This window comes from Labrus bergylta, chromosome 10 (assembly GCF_963930695.1).
Source record: "Labrus bergylta chromosome 10, fLabBer1.1, whole genome shotgun sequence".
Classification (NCBI taxonomy): domain Eukaryota; kingdom Metazoa; phylum Chordata; class Actinopteri; order Labriformes; family Labridae; genus Labrus; species Labrus bergylta.
The window spans coordinates 15,940,250-15,960,121 of NC_089204.1; the positions used below are offsets into that span (position 1 = coordinate 15,940,250).

Below are 19,872 nucleotides of genomic sequence, written 5' to 3' on the forward strand. Positions count from 1 at the left end.
AGTCTCAGTATTACGTAAGATTGAGGGTCTCTGTAAGTGTGTTGTCAAACTCGATTGTAGAAGTAGAACCTTTATTGCTACCTTTTTTAAGTAGCAGGTGTTTAGCAGTGATTTTTCAGTTTTACTGTAAGAATGTGAGCAATTGAATAAAGCATACACATTTATTTTTGCATGTGGTGATAATGCTGACATGCTGAGTCCTTAGTTATGTGTTTATGCTCTGACCACAGTGCCGGTGGTATTTTTTAGCACTGAATTCCATTGGCAGCCATAAAAAATGGAGGGAGGATCACATTTGCTTCACACATGTCATTAAAATCAGTTCTGGGTGTCTCCTCTTTCCCTAAAAGAGCAGACAAAGAAGAAAGCCTCTTATTTTTCTCCTCCCATTCTTCGGGAGATCTTTGTAAACATCCAGCAAGCTTCGACAGGGAGAGTTGGAGAGAGCAGCCCTGTAGTTAATTAGTCCCACTCTATTAGCCCAGCTGTGAGCTAGTTCCTACCAACAGGCCCCTTTGTTTAATACCCAAAAGCCCTCTGGAATAGCCTCATTGTAGCTGTTGTTGCCTTGGATCATGCTTTCTGTGAAGAGTAATGCTCAAAGGGCAGAGGAAAAGCCAACAGATCATATATGCATTGCAATGGAGGGGGGTCCCTCATGGACATGAGCTGGGCCCTCTCTTTTTCTCCCAGAATAAAGTACTCCTCTTTGCCTGTGTGAATTTGTAAGGACACCCCTTGGCTTCTCTGAGGGAAACAGAATAACATTCAGGCAGTGAATCGGACAGCTGCAGCCATGTGGATGCTAGCTGAGTAGAGTCTGTGCTGTGTTTTTTAGCAGCTATGGGGTTACCCTCTCCACTCGTCAGAAGCATCCAGGGAGTGAGGCGATGACTGGCGTCATTAGATATGTATCACCAATTACCCAGACCATTTGTAAGGAGTACAGTGTGGTGCGCCAAGTCAAATAGCTCCCTGTAAGGCAGTGTGTTAGTGTCTGCATACATTTCTGGTGTCTGAACATTTGGGGTTTTTGGTTTTTGATGTGATACCTATCTATCTGAGGTTGTTTAACTTTGGTTGGTGTATTTTGAGGAATGTTCACATTAAAATGTATGCTGATATTACTTGATTGAACTAAACTATATGTGGCCTACTTCCTAGTCTTCAAAAGGGAACTGGCCTATAGCCTTAATATAAGGACCTGTGTTGCCATATTAACATGATGGACATTTCCTTTGAAGTCACACTCAGAATGGAAGTTCATTAGTTTTTATTATGTTACACTGCTGTTGCCAGATTGTTTGTAATATATAATTACTGTTTTTTGTAATCGCTTCTCAATGAATCCACAACCAAAAAGACATTAGTCACTGAAAACCAGGGAGTATCGCAATAAATTCAAAAGCAAAATTACATAGTGTATTGATTTACCTGTGAGCCTGTGTTAAATAATATATGAAATTAGCATTGAACTAGTCTAGCTAACCTATGTGTTAGCCAGGAGTTTGCCCCTTTCCAATTGTATCACTTTAAGCTATCAACTGCTCGTGTTACAGTAGCATTCAACTTCTTACTAGGTTGGCTACATCAGGACATATTAAAAGTAAAATCTTATTCATAACCCATTAGCCACTGTGAGATAATAATACAATTTAGCATTGAATTAAAATCTAGCTTACTTGTTTGATAGCTAAGAATTAACCTATTTCCTTCTTTAGGCTACTGCTTTGCACTTGGTGATGTTAGAGTTCAGCTACTACCTATCTCCCTTTAGCTAGGAGGGGGCTCGATGAAAAATTCTGAAGTACAAGGTGAAAATTCAGAGACATATAAGGTATAACACAATTCATTAACCAACAGCTAGAAATAGCATTGAACTACATTGCTAGAATTTGTGTCCTGGCTAACACAGGCCAGGCCTACTTGATCTAGAAGGTGGCTAAATGCTTAAATTAGGTGTGGTCTGACAGTTCGCTTACTATTCTGATTCAGATATTATTCAGATATGCTCTATTCCTTGCTTTTAGTTGCAGATCAATCTTGGAGTGCTGAAATAATTACAATATTTGAGCTTCCCATCCTGAGGGTGACATTAGAGGAAAATGGCAACCGTGTGAAATGATTAAATGCAAAAGGAGAAACCCTTTGCCTGATCAGCTGCTAGTTTGAGGATGAGGCACTTAGCCTGCACTCCTTTCAAGATATGGCTCTAAGAACATTGGGATAGACACTTTTTCTGTTTTGTCGTCTATTTGAATATCCTTACTCAGCTTCAGCCCATTCATTTTAACTCACAGTATATAACCCCTGCTGGCTTTAAATCCACATCGATCAGGCTTGAATATTTCTGACGTTGTCATCCATCCATCCACCCTCCAACCTCTGTGGCCTCCAACAAGGTCAGGCCACAGACAAGCTGTTGCTTTCTGCCTCCTCATTGGCCAGTCTCCAGATCCGGGGCGAGCAACGGGGACATGGACAGGGGTACCAGGCAATCAGCAACCAGATCTGGCCCAACCAATCGCTCAGCCTTACGTGGCCCCTCAAAGTCACCGATTAATTGGTCCGATTGTCCAGTAGACCGGAAGAGAGAACTGTGAGTGTTTGTGTGTGTGTGTGATTGTGTGTGTTTGTATGTGTATTACCCTCCCCTGAATAGCTTTCTCTCCCAGGAGCTGCTCTTTAGAATGCTTTTGCAAACTTAGAAACTCATCATAAAGAGAAGTAGATGCACCTACAGTAAATAAATATATGTACTCTAAAGATTCTATGAGTGAGTTGCATTGGCATTGGAGTTTAAATCTGACAGCTTGCAATGTCAAAAATCATTAAAAAGTCATATTTAATAGGGTTTTGGTGCGGAATTTATGAAAAGCTTGAATTTCTCCACAAAACTCACAATTCAGGCCAAAAATTAAATATGCATAATCAAACCAGTAAGAGAAATATGACTTGGTTTTTGCAAAGGTTGTCTAGACGTTGTCTAGACGTTATTGAGGCAGATCCTCAGGCCGGTAATTGTCTTTCTGGTGTCCAGCTTTACTGGTAATCTGTTTAAATGTGAGGCTGTGTGGGTAGATAAAAGGTATGTGGTTCCCTTGATTAGTCTGCAGTCTGTATTACTGGAGGTGTGTGTGTGTGTGTGAGTAAGTACAGTAGCTGGCAGACACAAACAGGAATCTCTCTTTGATTTCCTCTCAGCGTGAACACGGGGAAAAAGAGGGAGGAAGGTGGTGAAAGTGGAAGAAAAAGACAGAAAAAAGCAGTTAAATGAAAGCATACGATGAGGAATGAAGAAAATCCCAGAGTGAAAACATTTTGATGCTGACTGGAGCAGTGTGTATGTGTGTACGAAAATCCCGAAGTGAGTGAGGAAAAGGCAGTTAAGTGCTGGTGAGGTTTGTTTGGGAGTCTATTGAGGCGTAATGCTCCCTGCCAGCAAACAGCAATATCTTTTTTCGCCAGTTCAGAGATTGTAGCCAGGCTCACGATGTGTTCCTTGTTGGGTTTAATCAAAGTATGTTCAAGCACATGTCCATGTGCTCAAAACAGTTTTATATTAAGAGCATAACTTCCAGTTTACATGCTGTTTGTAAAAATCAATATTTAAAGGGTAATTGCATCCAAAAGGGCTTGAGAAATCATTCCACGACAGCTCTGCGTAGCCAGTAGGAATGTTTATTCAGCCTAAACTGGATTTACAACCTCTCAAACATTATTATCTGTTGTTACCTGGGAAAGAGATGTTTGGTGTGTCAGCGTCCAATCACGACGCCTCTCTCTCAGATTCACTCACGTCTTTACGACCTAGCTCTATTGCAGTGGCCGCATGTCCACCAACATGTAGAAACTCGCCCCGCAGAAAGTGATGGCCCTGGATTACTTTTTATTGCCTCGTTGGCAATGAGCAAACTCTCAGTGGCCTGCGTTTGCCCCTATTGAAAAAGAGGAAATTGTATCAGGTTCCCACAGTGAGGGGCCAGTTTGTTTTAGGATTAGGGCTGGTGTCACTGGCCGCAGGGATCGTGAGGCAGAAAGAGTTAGGAATACAAGGAAGTGACTTCGTCCACCTCCTCTCCTCTCCTCTCCTCTCCTCTCCTCTCCAAATGTAACAACCTTCTGCTTTACCAACCACGTTGTCATACTTCAGTTTTATCAGCATCTTGTCCTTGAGAGATTTCAAGTCATAAAACAATATGATAAGCTTTCAGAGGTCATCTGAGTGTTTGTCTCTGGATTTATCTGCTTTTTGTTGCTTAGCACACATCATCAAATGGGCACCACATTGGTTTATAATGGCTCATATCTGTGATTTTTTTTCTCATGGGGTCCCTCTTTTTTTCTGGGTATGATTACTTTCAGAGGTATGCTGGGCACATTTTCAAGGTGAATAAAATATTTGCCTCAGTTTCTCTGATACTTAATCCCCCCTGCATTCACTGTCTGTCTCTCTACGTTTTTTGATTGCATGTGGGCATGTTTGCATGACCAAAGAAATGCAAAGTCTAGCCCCCGACCATTACAATCTGCCTTGCATGCACAATTTACATGAAATACATATTCATTCATGACATGCTTGCACACAAAAAAGCTTTTCTCCTTCCTCCACGCTCTTCCTCGTGCTTTCTCACATTTTTACCGTCTTTCGAATGACACACTTGTATTATCACTGTCTCTTATTGTGTTCAAAGTTGCCTGTATTGCCTTTTATCGTCAATGTTTTACTTGTGAATAAGCTCAGCTCACACCATGTAGTTTCTTCTGATCCAAGAATGAGTACAACAGCCGCTCATCTAAAAAAAAGGAAAAGGTCTTGCTTAATTTGCTTCACTGAGGGAGAGAAATTGTATCTTTAGCTCCCATGTTATAATTGTGGCACGCTAATGATGTAGACACATTCTCACTGTCTGTTTACAGGAAGCTCTCTTCTTTAATTTGCGACTGGCGTGAATGCCAAATCCTATATCTAATTACTGGTGTTTGGTAAAAGATACTATTTACACACACGTTTTGCCTCCTAGAGGTCTCTTGTGTGTTGGGGTGGGGAGATTATCACACAAAAAGTTAAATGTGTAAACGTGGTAAAGACTCAGTCTCTTTCTTTATTTGTTATCCCTGAAACATTTTTCTTCCTCTGGGTGCAGAGAGTAAAGAATAGCGTTAAAGAGTTATTCACATTAAAACATGAAGATTTGTTCATTCAGTATGTAGAGATTCAAGATGCAGTTTTAAAAGTGCAACACAAGGAAAATAATTCAGCTTTATTTCTGTGAGACGTACCCCAATTTACACTTTTGTGGTGTAATAATGTCCTGAAAGATGATGCCTCCTAGCATTTTACTAGATGTATCTTGAAAGGAAAGTATTTGTCTTTCATTTACAAATGTAAACAAGTTTAAATATGGTAATGCTCTTAAATAAAAAGGATATAAAGTTACTCATGTTTGTGTATGTGTGGATGGTTTTGTGTTCTCATCACAGTAAACTGGTCATAGTGCAGAATAGTGACACATTTGTAATTCATCACCAGTTTGCACACCTTATTTTGCCTGTTTCAATTCAGCTCCAAATTGCCTTTATTCACACAGGGAACACACACACACACACACACACACACACACACACACACGCACGCACGCACACACACACAGACACACACACACACACACAGAAAATGCCATGGCTTTAATCATGGCCAGAACAGGTTCATAGGGAATCACAGCGACTCATCAATGACGTGTCACAACAAATTACATCTTGCCAACAAAACAACCTAAAACTCACTCTCCTCCTTCTGTCTTTCCATTCCTCTTGACGCTGACTCTGTCTCCTCCCTTCCTCCTTCTTCTCGTCCTACCTTGAAGAGGAGCTGAGCTCAGGGCTCAGGAGGTCTCTAATCAGATAGATGTTAACTTCTCAGGTAAAAAAAGTTGATAGAAGGCCGGATAATTCTTGCAATAACCTCTGATAGCGGATTGGCCACAGCTTTCTTACTGGAAAAAGACACTATTAACCCTTATTTTAGAGTAACTTAGATTGATTTTAATGAGATGAACTGTTTGCACATTCACTTACACGAAGGGAAAATGAGAAAAAAGGAGAGGGAAGGAAGGGGGGAGGAAGAGCAAAGTGACAGGGTATTAGCACTTTGTTTGGTTGAGAAGCATTGTTTGGCCCCTTGGCACAGATACAAATAAGCAACTCTCACACACACACACACACACACACACACACATGCAGGGAGCAGCAACGTTTATTTAAGCTTTTGATAAAGAGATTAGCCCCATCATCCTACGCTCTTAAGCTAGCCGAGGGGGTCCGTGTTCAGGAAATCCTGGCTTTCCTGACACATGGGCTTACAGGGGAAACCTGGCTCAAGCAACACTTATATGATATTGATACAATTCCTAATGGACAGATTAGTGTGGTTTGATTGGGAAATGGAAGGCATGTTGGTCAGATTGAAATATTCTATTGGAGATTATGACAAGGTTGAAGAAATAAAGATCGGAGCGAGGAGGATTTGAATTTAGTAAGAGAGAGAAACCGAGACAAGGAGGTGAAGTAAGTGCGCCAAATGGGCTGTTTTCTTTTTTTAAAATTATTATTAGCCCTGTCACAGTGGTTGGAGTCCAGCTTAAAGCTACAAACAGTGAAGTGCTAATTTTAGCCTCCAAAGAGGATAAGGATAAATAGCTTGTTGCCAGTTTGCCATATGGTCCCCCGGCGATTATATTGTGTCAGGAATATTTCCACCCCTCCCCCTTCCAATACACACAATCACACTCACACTCACACATGAGATGGGTAGATATCATCTATGTTATTGTTTAACATATTTAAGACACATTTTTAAGCCTTTGAGGGTTTTAAGATCCCTAAAAGGAAGTTGAATTTGTTTTTATATTGTTCATTGTTCATCTCTTTCTAAGAATAGAGGGAAATGTCACACTGTCTTTTTCAGACATGAATTTGTTATTGTGGCCCCATACAGTGGCCTTTTTTTAAATCAACTATAGCTTCCAGCTTCAAGGTAACATTTGGCATCTTCTGTAATCTCCTGCAACTTGGTTTATATTCTCAGTTGTAAATGTGAGCCCCGTAGAGGAATAAAAATGAGCCCCCCCTCCCTCCCTCCCTCCCTCTCTCTCTCTCTCTCTCCATCAACACACATGCATATGGCGGTCACATGTAAATGCAACACACACTCGCAAAGCCACTCTCCATTATTCCCTCACCCTCTCTCCCTCTCTCTTCTCTCAAATTGAAATAATTCAATTTATGGACACAGCTCCAGACCTCCCTGGCTAAGACCATTATGCATGGAGCCCCCCCCCTCTTTTCTAACAAAAGAACAGGAGAATTTACCAGCCGGCTCTCCAAACGACAGCCACACAAAGCCAATTTCATGCCAAGGAAACACCAGCAGAAGCGCCATCTTTGGTCAAAACCTGCATCCCTGTGGATCATTGAATAGGGAAATTGGGTCGATGCAACTTTACCCTGATCAGACACTAACAGATGCCTCAAACCTTCAGACCTGACTTCGGGATACATATAAAAGTGATGTTGGTGGTGTGTTTGAGTATCCGATTCGGCAATTTAAAACCATATATGGTTTTCAAGACGGCTGAAAACTGTAAAGTCATAAACATCAAATTTGAAAGTGACTTGGAGTGTTTTGGGCCGAGGTAACCCGGCATACGGGGGGTTGGAGGAAAAGACTATTAAATGTGTGTTAACTAGGCCAAAGCTTGACCCAGGGCTGACCCAGACCAAACATGCAGCCCCCTGAGGTCCACCACCGCTCAGTCCTTTTGACATGGATACCTGCTTTAAGGATTCTACTGCGAGATAAAGACCTCTGCCTTCTTCTAACAGTTTAGGGAGAGAGAAAGGGAGAGAGGGGAAAGAGAGAGCTAGATAACAAATACCTGTAGGTAAACAAAAGAGCAGCAGGGTGGGCCGGAGGGCAAGCACCCAGCGTTTATTTTGTGTGTTTGCAGAACAACACAAGGCATGCCACTTAGCCTACACACATACACACACACACACACACACACACACACACACACACATTTGGATGCAACCTGATCATCCCTTTTCGCTCTGAGCCAGTGAAACTCAAAGAGATGAGCAGGGACTGGGGGTTCAGATTTTCACTCATGATAACCTTTGGAGTAAAGGCATGAGTGGTAGTGTTAAACACACACACACACACACACACACACACACACACACACACACACACACACACACACACACACACACACACACACACTGCAGTGCATATATGTATTGTACACACTAGCTCCCTTTGCTCCCAGGTCTTTGTTCCACTGAGATTCTCTTCAGAGGGGTCATACTTTTACAGGAAGTCACCCCCACAGAAGGCTGCTTATTTCAGGAAGTGACTCGGTGGGACCGTGTAGCGAGAGCGGCCGGCGTCCACGGGGGGCATATCAACCCCGTCCACACGGGTTCATGCACCACAGGAAGAAGGCCTGCTGTAAACCCTCTAACTTCCTCTTCCTCTGCCTGTGTCCCAAAGCCTTATCAGCTACGTATGGAGAGACTGATAGGACTACAAATCCCCCTCATCCCCACAGCAACACATCCTGTGCCTATCAACGACACTCTGACAAGTAGGAGGAAGTGAAGATGCAGCTTTACTTTGGAGAGAAAATCTATAATTTAATACTTAAGCTTGAGAAAAAGAGGAGGTTTGGTCGTATCAGAAGAGTGGATATCCATGTTTACTCTTTAAAAATCAGCTAAAACCCTGAAATGTAAATGCAACAACGAAACGGATTTAAATAGAGTAGGTTGTTCCCCTGATAATGACTTATCCTGTTTTTTTAACCTATGCTCGTGGGAGCAGGCCATATTATACTCCTTCATATACTAAAAAAACCTGCTGTTTTCCCCAAAAAAAACTATTATTAGCCTGCTATTATTAACCCACCGCAGGGTAAGCGTGCCTGTATTATCTAACTACATGCTGCTGTTTGGCTTGTGCTGATAGGTTTGCATGAGTGGGAAAATCCTTGTGTATTAAAAGAGTTTATCAGAGGCTGTGTCATTCAGATAGTCACCATGTGGAAAAATGCACACACACACACGCACGCACACATGCACACAAACACACACACACACACACACACACACACAGAGGCGGGACATGAAAATGTCAGCGCTGAAAAATAAACAGGGAAACTCAAGTTTGCTTAATGGAACTACACCCCAAACATGAAGGCATGATTACAGACGGAGGAGACTGTTGGTTGGCACTGAAATGATACGTTTCCACTTAATGTTAGTTCATTAAAATGCTGGCTTTGGTAGAATGGTTGGAAATTAAAATAGACAGCACTGCAAGATATAATTTAACAAAATTTAGCTCATCGGAAAAGTTGAGATCATTCAATGGAGCGTTTCTTGGCTTAAAGATGCTACTGTTGATTAGTAGACGCTAACTAAAAGTTAAACAAGTGTCTAGAAAGATGAGTTTACAGTTTGAGTTTATTAAAAAGGATGTTGTGATGGTTGATTTGAAGGCTTCTATGAATAAATCTAGTTTCCTTCTGCTTAAAATCTATATTTACTTTGTATGTCAGCTGTTGTTAGTCCTTAAAGTCTAAATAGGTTGTTTTTTTCTTTGGTTTCGCTGAAGGTCCCCGCTCTTTGTCCCATGTCTAAATTGAAGGACTTTTGAACGCCCTTCAGCACATCAGCTGACTTTTGGAAAGGACCTCCGTGCCATTGTGCTGTTAAGTGCTCTTAGCTTTTGTTAAAGTCCTTGTCCTCACTCCCATCCCATTCCTCCCCCCCCCCCTCCCTCCATAGTCCATTCCACTTTCTCTCTCCTTCTCTATCTCTGTCTCTCTGTGACTGTTGTGCGTTGAGTCTGACTGAAGCTCTGCAGGTGGATTCAAAGGTGTCAAAAGCTATCAGAGAGGCTGTGAGACAATAAAGAGAGTGAGAGTTAAGAGCGAGAAAAGTAGTCATGATTTCAGTAATTGTAGCGTTTTGTGTCTTTGTTTATGTGTCTAAAGACTTCCCTTTACTGAGGCAAAGAATCTGTGGGTCCCCCTTTACAAGTGCTCCCATTTGAACCGGGTCTGGCCCTCTAGCTTCAGGTTGGAAAAAAAAGGAAACGGCAACACAAAGGCAAGAGGGGAAAAATCAATAGTTACACAGCAAAAGTGTTCGACATGAAAGGGTGAATTCATCACCCTATACTTTCATTTTAGCTTGTACCGTCTGCTTCTTTCCCCCTTATTCTCTCTCTCTCGACTGATCTAGAAGTGGGAATAAAAGGTGGACTGGGAGTGTGTGTGTGTGTGTTGCAGTTTAATGTCGTGTCGGTGCCCTGCGCTTGAGGCAGTTTCCAGCGTGTCAGGCAGCCTGTGGTGATGACCCTTTACGAGAAAATGGCACAGAGAGAGCAGTCACATTTACACTGACATTTTTGCCATCACCTATGGCTATGTCAACAGGCCTGATCCCCAACCCCCCTTTTTCTCTCACAGACAACAGTGTATAGGCCTCAGCCACAACACATGACATTTTTCACAGGAACACAAAACATTTACAAAGACCTTACACTCAACATTTCTCTAAATTAATATCATTTTGTCTATACAATGTCAGAATGGCACCCTTTAGAAGCTTGAGATGTTTATTTTTTGGTTGATTCATGACGGGAATCCTTACATTTTTTACTGAAATTGGGACTCAAATATTATTGTCCAGCTCTTGTGTGTCTATTTGTCCATAACTTACAACCAAAAATCCTTAAAAGTGGGGTTGACATTGTGCAAAATGTAAATAAAACAGAGTTTGATGATTTGCACAACATTCAAACCCCATGTTTGATTGAAGTCAACATTTCAAACGTTGAAACTGAGAAATCTGTTTTTGGAAGATTTTTGCCAAACTAGATTTGATGCCCAACAAGATGTTTCAAAAAAGTCTGCCTCTCTGAGCTAAAAAGGAAAGGAACTATCTTGCTTGTTATCAGTGCAAAGTTAAAAAGCCAGCAACTGTGGTGGTATGGGGGTGCATCGGTTCAAAGGGCATGGGGTAATCTGCACATTTGTGAAGTGACTATTATTGCTTAGCCGTATATGGAGAAACATATGCTGCCAAACAGACAACTTCTCTTTCAGGGTAGTCCTTGTTTATTTCAGCAAGACAAAGTCAAACCACATTCTGGATGTAATGCAACAGCATGGCTTTGTAGTCAAAAAGTCTGGATTACAAACTGGCCGTGCTGCAGTCTTGACTTTTCACCCATTTGATTTTTTGGAGTATTATGAAGCGTAAAAATAAAACAAAGAAGACCAGCTGAAATCCTAAACTAATCAGGAATTTTGAAAGGGCAAATAATTGACCTCTTAAAATGACAGAAATTGGTCTCCTCAATTCCCAATTAACGAGCGTGGCTAAAGGACAAAGTGGTCCAGCAGAGGGGTAAACATGACCCTGTCCAAACTTTTTGAAAGTGTTGCTGGCATCAAATTCAAGATGGGCATATCATTTTCCTAAAAACAATGACATTTCTCAGTTTGAACATTTGATATGTTGTCTTTGTGCTATTTTTGATTAAAGGCTCAATTTCAGTGCTTTGCAAATCATCACATTCAGTTTTCATTTACATTTTATGCAACTTCCTGACTTTTTAGGAATTTGGGGTTTAATGTATAATTAAATGGAAGAGTATGCACTTGCATGGATATCGAAAAAAAATGCACTAAAGCACTTCATCACATGACCCACAGTTCACATAGACCTGAGCCTTTAGGATTGCTTTACAATAGCTCATAAATGAGATAAGTGGCCGGTGTTTTTTCTTTTCTTTTGTTGTTGGTAAAACACATTCCCTGTCTCCGGCTTCCTGCTCTCTCTCCTCATCACATCTCCACAAATGAAATAATTGCTCTTAACTTTGCTCGAATATGCGCAACAACAAGTCTCCTGTGTGCTTTAATTACAAAAAAGCCTTTTAAATGACTCACCAGTTATGTGTCATTATTGAATCTGTCAGCGCTGATCCACAGAACTGTCATCAGTGAAATTACCTGGCTTTGTTGTTGCAAAGAGCTCATTATTTACTGTAATTACTTGAATGCAATTGTCTTTGATTACAGGAAGTAATTACTTAGCCTTATTTTATTCTTTCAAAAAAAGACAACTTTCTCTAATCTTTGTGTTCATCATATTGTATTTGGTTCATGTTCTGTAAAGCTAAGTGTTTGCTTTTGAGTGATGATTTTGAGTAAATGCGTTGGCTGAAGTTTAAAATAGCCGAGTATTTCTCTGGCAAAGACAGGAAGAGAAGTCTAGACTAGTCATATTGTTTTGTCCACAGCGCATGTCATTATGCGCAGAATAGTCGAGGGGATTTCTCTCACTCTGAATAAAAGGGAGCCGAAACAGCATTGGTCACAGAGAGTGTTTTGTATAGAAATGAGTGTGTGTGTGTGTGTGTGTGTGTGTGTGTGTGTGTGTGTGTGTGTGTGTGTGTGTGTGTGTGTGTGTGTGTGTGTGTGTGTGTGTGTGTGTGTGTGTGTGTGTGTGGGTCTAGAATACTCTAGTCGGTATTGGAAAGTTGCCTCATGGAAGATCCTCAGAAACGGCTGCATGCAAGTGTGTGTTCAAGTGTTGCAGAGAAGGGAGAGATGCTTTGAAAATGTGCCCCTAGTTGGGAATTGTTTTGCAAGGAATTCCTGCATGTCCAGAATATTTGGAGGTGGGAGGGGCCCCCAGAGCCATGCAAAGGGAACCCCCTACTGCCTGCAACTCCCCCCCCGTTCTCCCCCCTCCTCCTGGCCAGAGCTTATGAATGGCCTGAATACAATAAACGCCACTTTTTTCTTTACTCGCTCCCTCTTGCGCGCCCTTCTTTACCTCTCAGAGGATTTCTGGGAATGCGATGTATGTGTGTTTTTGTAAGTGTGGGTGTGGGTGTGTGTGTGTTTGAGCATCAGAAAAATAGCAAGAAGGAGAGCACTTAAATGTACAACGGCATGTGTGTGCATGGTTTTTGTATCATGTTTTGAGTGCATGTGTGCGTGTGGGTGTATGAATTTCTTGCCTGCCAATATGAGATGTGTGTATCCCATGTGGAACAGGATAGCGGGTCCCTAAGGCCTGGGTCTTGCCTGGTGCAGCCAACCCAGGGTCATGTGAGCTTTCTGGGGTGTGAAACTCTAGGAGCGGCCCATGAGAGATCAGCTCCAGGTCACTCGCACTCACGAGAAAAGAGTTTATTTTTTTTCATTTCTTGCAACAACAGCCTGTGGAATAAATGCACTGTCATAAATTTAAAAGACCTGTCCACATTCCGTCACCCTATTTGTTCATCCACGGCCTGTAAAAACATCTCATAGTGTCCTCCAAAAAACATTTAGCCATCTGTGAGTGATTCCTGCCACAGGATACGTCTCATGACATCTGGCACAAAGCTAATATTCATAAACCTTCATTCCTTTACTCAGCAATCCTTCTATGAATGAAAAAAATATATATATATATCAGAAAAGAAAATGTCATTATTCGTAGCGCTAGGAGCAACGTGTCTGACAAGATCACAGTTCTCAGATGACTGATTGGTGTATTCACGGCTGTTAATTTGCCAGGCAGCAGAAAAATTGCTGACACCCCAGAATGGCACGTGTGCCCGTACAGAGGGGGCAGGTAGTACCAATCTGTGTCTTACACTGAGAGATGGCTCATAATAAGATCATAACAGATTAGCCTAGATACCGCTTGATAATGTCAGGGTATGCCTTGAGACAGGGAGATGTAGAGAAGTGATGAAGACACATGAGAAAGAGAGAGATGAAGAGACCTAGGAGATGGAGCATCATTAGGGACCACTAGTTGAAGACAAATACTGAAATAAAATCAAGACTGAGGATATTGAACCATGCTAGCCTGGTTAACCTTCATTGTATGATGTTTAATTAGCATGATATAATTTACTGCTGTGTGTTTGGTTTACAAAATAATACATATTCAAACCTGCAGTGCAGGCACACAACAATTCCTCCTCTTACATCCCAAACATCCTCCATACAACCACACACTCCAGCAGACAGCGAAAGAGGAGAAAGTAATGAAGTAGGAAAGCGAGGAAGGCAGGAATGAAACATGAAGTGGCGGAAGGACTCGTATAAAAGCCAACGAAGCTGAATGAGCATGGAAGCAAGGGTCTCTTTAGCTAATGCTAACGAAGCTTGTGGAAATGCATGAAGAAAGCTAACCTAGTTTTTACGTCATTATCTGTTTGCTCACAGTTTGTGTGTGTGTGTGTGTCTGTGTGTGTCTGTGTGTGTGTGTGTGTGTGTGTGTATTTGTACATACAGCGTGTGAGGGGACTGATAAAATATTCCTTCCCTTGGTTGGCCCCGGGGCATTTCAACTGCCCCTGGCTCCTTCCAGTCACTGGCCTGCTCCCTAATTGCCACATACACACACATACACACTCACCCACACACACACACACACACACACACAACATCCAGAGCGTCTGTGGCTGGAAACACACATGCATAAAGAAAGACAGAGATAGACACACAGACGTACAGACGAATGCACATCCATGCATGCATGCATTCTTCACACACGAACATGAACCCCCACCGTCCTGCATTGATTCCAACCCCCCTCCCCTGCCCAGCCCCCTTCTCTAGTAGCAAAGATGTTGTCATGACTGATCAGTGGGCCAGGCTCGGAGTTGCGCCTATGGCTTTTTCTTGTAGGGTGACTAGAGCTAGCCTAGCACTGCTGATGCTCTTAATGAGCCGGGAAACGTGAATAGACAGTGTGAGACTGATTCATCGGCTGACTGGCTTCGTAGCTGTTCTGCAAGCTTTCTGACTGATGGGGTGATTGGTTGAAGGTTGGCTGATTAATTGGCTGACTGACTTGGTGGCTTTATCACCTGAAAAGCTTACTGGCTAACTTAAAGTTGGACCAGTTGGACCACTAAATGGTTTGATGTTCTGGCTTCAGACAAAACTGGAAATTAAGGATGTGATAAGCAAATATTTTAGAAATATCTGCTTATCCACCACAAATGTTCTTGTCCCATTCAACTGCATGCATGCTAGCAACTCTTCCTGAAGTTTGGTCTATTGCGTAGGCCAAAGATGCTTCAGCGAACATGACGACACACAACGAGAAAACCATCAAAACCTGCACCATTAAGTCACAATTTAGTTTTATTAGAATTATGACTTCTTATGAAGACTGCTGTAAAGCTTTTTCTAGAAGTCTATATAATAAAGCAAGACACAAGGATAAAACTGTCTTTCTTTTCAGTGTATTTCATTCAAAGACCTTTCTTAGTATTTTTTGGCTTAAAAAAAAGGTTGACAACATTACAGTAGAAAGTGCCAGCCTTACTATTTTGCCAGATATAATTTTCTCAACCGATTAACTCCAGCTGACAACACAGTCATCACTCTTCTATCCTCTGTTTTTCCTCCTTCATTGCCTCCTTTAGTGGCTTGACTTTTCTCAGTTTTCTATTCCACTGTCTTATACCATCACTGCATCACTTCTTCCTGTCCCTTTCTTCCCAATCATTTGCACTACCGTTTATTTCTTTTCCTTCCCTGTTTTTCCCCACGTTTCTCTCATGAGCAGAGGTAACACCATTGACATTTCCCAAACATGGCTGCCAGACACAGCTTCATCGCCTTTCCTACTTTACTCCTCCTCTCTCCCACAACCTCTGTTTTTTTTACCTCTCCTCCTGCCTCCCACTCTTTGCTTGCAAGTGCTAAAGCAAAGCAGAAATTAGCCCCAGAGCTGGCAGAGGTGATTTGTATCAAATTGCAGTGAAAATGGAAATGCCAATAAAATTGACATCCTTTTGCTAGCTCCCCTCCTTCCTTTTGCCCCCTAGGTAAAGTCTGTGTCTATAGGTCAGACTTACTTAGAAGTGTCTGAAGGAAGAGGAAAGAAAGGGTTTTATTTTGGCGGTAAGGTTTCCCCTTTTGGCGTTGGCTGGCCTAAAATGATCAAACTGCACATAAAAATCTGTAAAAACAAAAGTTTTTACTTCCTTAATGTTCATTTTGTTTGGATGATTGGAGGAGATAGTTGAGATGTTGGACGTGAACATCATTAGGGAGATATTAATGATGTTGTGTAGCGATGTAAGGCATTCTGATGCTCTCACATTATGCATGTTTTTAGTCTTTGTTTAATTATTGATTACCCAAAGGTCTTTGGGGTTGCTTTACATTCAATAGGTTTATGATAAAGAGTCGTAAAGATGGTAGTCACTGCTTGCAAACCATTTTATTGACCATATATTATTAGATATATTGTACTGTAAGATAAGGCTGCTATATTGCAATATGATTTTCTTCCGTTTGAGTCAGTGGCAGCCTAAAGGTTAGAGGGCAGGCTTTGGAGTTGAAGGTAATTGGTTTGATCACTGGAAAGAGATAGAGCTCATGTTATTAAAAAGTGGTTAAAAAGTATCATTACCACAGCCAGAATTGTGCATTTTCTCGGCAACACCTTTATTAGTTAATTTGCCAACTCTCTCCCCTTTGTTACTCCATCTCTTGTTTTACTCTTTTCTCTCTTGCCCCCTCTCTTCATGCTTCTCACGATTTCTCACCTCTTCCTGAGCCTGCCTGCTGGCCCACTCTCTCTCTTACTCGCTCACTTGCTTGCATGCATACTCGCTCCCTCACTCACTAACTCTCTCTCTCACTCAGTCCTGATCTGAGCGGGTATTCCGGCCGTTTGCTTCTGTTTTCCCAACTCGCATGGGACGAGCCCCTAGGTTTGTTATTGTAGGCTTTGCTGAACATGAGCCGGTCTTTACGACGGATTGAAAGCATTTGCTTCCAATGAAAATCTGGTCTAAGATTACAGGGCCTCGACTCAACTCACCCCTTCTGTTCAAGCAAGCAGAGGGATGTAGTGGAAAGAGAAAGGGAGGGGTGTGAGGATTTTAGCCCTGAAACAGTAGGCAGAAAAAGCTGACTTGTAAGCACAGGCTGCATTTGTCCCAGGCTAATGATGTAACTGAAGCCTGCAATGTGAGTGAGTTTTTTTTTATACAGGAAGAGGTCCAGAAGCTGAGTGTTAGGAGAGGATTTTTCAGCGTTTGTTTGAGGGTTTATATGAGTGTTGTGCTTTACTGTGTTGTCAATAAATTAATTTACCAATTAGTAATGAACAAAGTTTATTCATTAATTGTTGAAGTTGTTCTTAAGAAATGTTTATTATTTCCTCATCTCATATTTAAGATTTGCCTTTCTTTTCTTTTTTAACATTCTTTTTAATTAAATATCTTTTGAGTTTGTTGTATTTTCCAGAATACTAAAACATATTTTAAAGAGCCAAGCAGTAGATTCATGGACTGAAAGATTAATCAACAGATCTATATGGAAATATTTCTTGGTTTCAGGACTATATAGGGACATCAAAAAGGAACAATATATGTGAAAAAGTTTGATAATTAGGAATTAGTCAGACACTTCTGTACGCTGTAAGATGTCACAGACTCTCTCAAAGGCACTTGAACCCGCCAGATCCGAAAATTTTGACCTTTTGTTGGTGTTACAGCCAAAACCTGCAAGCTGCTTCACATGCATTTGTGCATTATTAATGTGCATTGGGTGGCGTTTGTATCAGAATCGCACTCCTATGAAAAGCAGGCGCATGTTTTATCCACCCCCCACCCTCTGCTGCAGCGTCACCTACACTTCCACGCAAGGTTCATTAGAAAGCCTTCAATATGTGTGCATATGTATCTCCTTCTGCCAGAACAGTCGGCGCAAGAGCAAGAAAGAGAGAGAGAGAGAGAGAGAGAGAGAGAGAGAGCAAGCCAAGAGTGTTGTTTCGTATGGATCGTTGAGAGCCTCTCTCTCCTAATGGTGTATATAATTCAGGTGCCCTCCAGGCATGCTTTCAGGAATTCTTTTGCCTGAGGTAATGGGGAGCAAAGGCCTGGGTTTTAGGCCCTTGATTATTCCATTGATGTGGCAGGCTGGAAAAAAGTCATCTCCAACCGGATTAGCACCAACATCCCCATTAATTATCGATGAATCGAGGGGTTAGGGTTTAGCTAGGTGCTGGGTGTCGCCCTCTGCAAGTTAGCGGAGCACGGGCGCGCTCAGAATGCAGTTATCTTCTCTCGCTACAGTGAATAGACTGGGAAGCTTTAGAAGTGCTTTGTGTGTAATCAATAAATAACTGGATCCAATTCTGTGCACAGCTTCAGCGTCTCTTATTTTTCTTCCTCCTCACTTCCACCTCGAGGTGAGGCGTAGACGGGACAAAAGTCAGTTATCAGCCGCTGAAATTTGCAGCAGTGTGGTTGCCGCTTGTTTACCTCACCTCATGTTTCTTTTCTGATTACCGTCTTTATTGACAGAGGCTCGCATTTTTGAATAATGATAATAACAATTAGGCTTTTCCCTGCCACAGATGGGAAGAGCCTCTTTCTCTGCACTGGAGCTGTATAGAATTCATACAGTAATTGGGTAGTTTTGAATATGTGCAGTGTGTGTGTGTGTGTGTGTGTGTGTTCATGTTGAGTCTGAATTCAGAGAAAAGGCCCATAGAGTGCCTTCCTTTCACTTTTCCTCTCAGTGTTTAAATACTCTAAGCTGTCTCCCCTTAGGTGAGGTTAACTGGCCTTAATGGAGCCTTATCGAAGCCCTACAGGTTGCTGTAAGCAGCCATGACGCTATTGTTATGAAAAGCAGCTAGCTTTGTTAGCGCTGTTTGTGCCTCTGACTTCCTTTTTTCCACCTTTTTTCCTTTCATTTTCTCGCTTCCCCCCCCCCCCCCCTCGCAACCTCCCCTTTTGTAGCACCGTGTTACTCTTTCCACCTCAGGTAAAATGGCAGAATGCGCTGGGGCGACGCTTCAATAACTATTTTCCCCTCAGGATAATAAAGACTAAATCTCTCTGTCATTTTCCATTCTGCGCAGGCTTGGATGGGAGAGTGGGGAAATGCGACCTTACAAGTCCTTTGTGCTCCCCTTCTCCCTCTCTTTCTGGCGGAAAGATGCAAGCGCTTGCTATGTTTTCAAGGGAAGGGGGAGAAAAATGAAAGGCAGGGTTATTTATAAATGTATTAAAAATGAATGCATTTATGAGGTGCTGTTTTCCAGCCATTCTTTGCCTGCCATTGTTGTGTCTCTATAACCCTCCATCTGTGCATACAAAGCCCTCCAGAATTCCTTCGAAATCGTATTTATTCGCTTTGAACCCAGCGGCGCGGCGAATGCTGGAAGTAAACAAACTGTGTGTCTGATCTGCGCTGTCTCTTCCTGTTTCTTGTCATGTGACAGGTGATGGCCTGGACAACAGCGTAGCCTCGCCGAGCACGGGGGACGACGATGACCCGGATAAAGAAAAGAAGCGCAACAAGAAGAGAGGAATCTTCCCTAAGGTGGCCACCAATATCATGAGAGCGTGGCTCTTCCAGCACCTAACAGTGAGTTGAAAGAAGCATCATTAGTTCTTGGTAACTCTCAGTTTCATATCACGTGTGCACACTGAACTTCTCTTCACAGCCACAGGCTTTCTTACTACACACACACTTTCTTTCTTGCTTTTCTACTGTCTTATTTGACACAGAAACACTTACACACAAAGTAACCCAGTATGCACACAGACCCTTGACACTGAAACACTCATTGAAACTCACATACAGAGACATCACGAGTTACCCCCACTTCTTATCCACAATGTATCCCGGTCCGTACAGTGAGCACTTCAAAGACAGAGGTCTGAGTAATCTTCCAGCGATCTCTGCAGCCTGTGTTCTCGCTCCTAATCTGCCGAAACTGAATAAGGTTGAAGCCGAGGAGAGACGCCCC

General features: G+C 42.1%; 1 protein-coding gene across 2 annotated transcripts in view; it reads left to right on the forward strand.

Annotated features, from left to right (window-relative positions):
* The window catches only part of meis1b (Meis homeobox 1 b), an 80,297-nt gene that overhangs the window by 18,902 nt on the left and 41,523 nt on the right, over positions 1 to 19,872 (forward strand). For both annotated transcript variants that reach the window (XM_020639037.3, XM_065959592.1), the window contains exon 8: positions 19,342 to 19,487. In XM_020639037.3, coding sequence (XP_020494693.1) covers positions 19,342 to 19,487 — 146 coding nt within the window. The remainder of the gene's footprint in view (positions 1 to 19,341; positions 19,488 to 19,872) is intronic.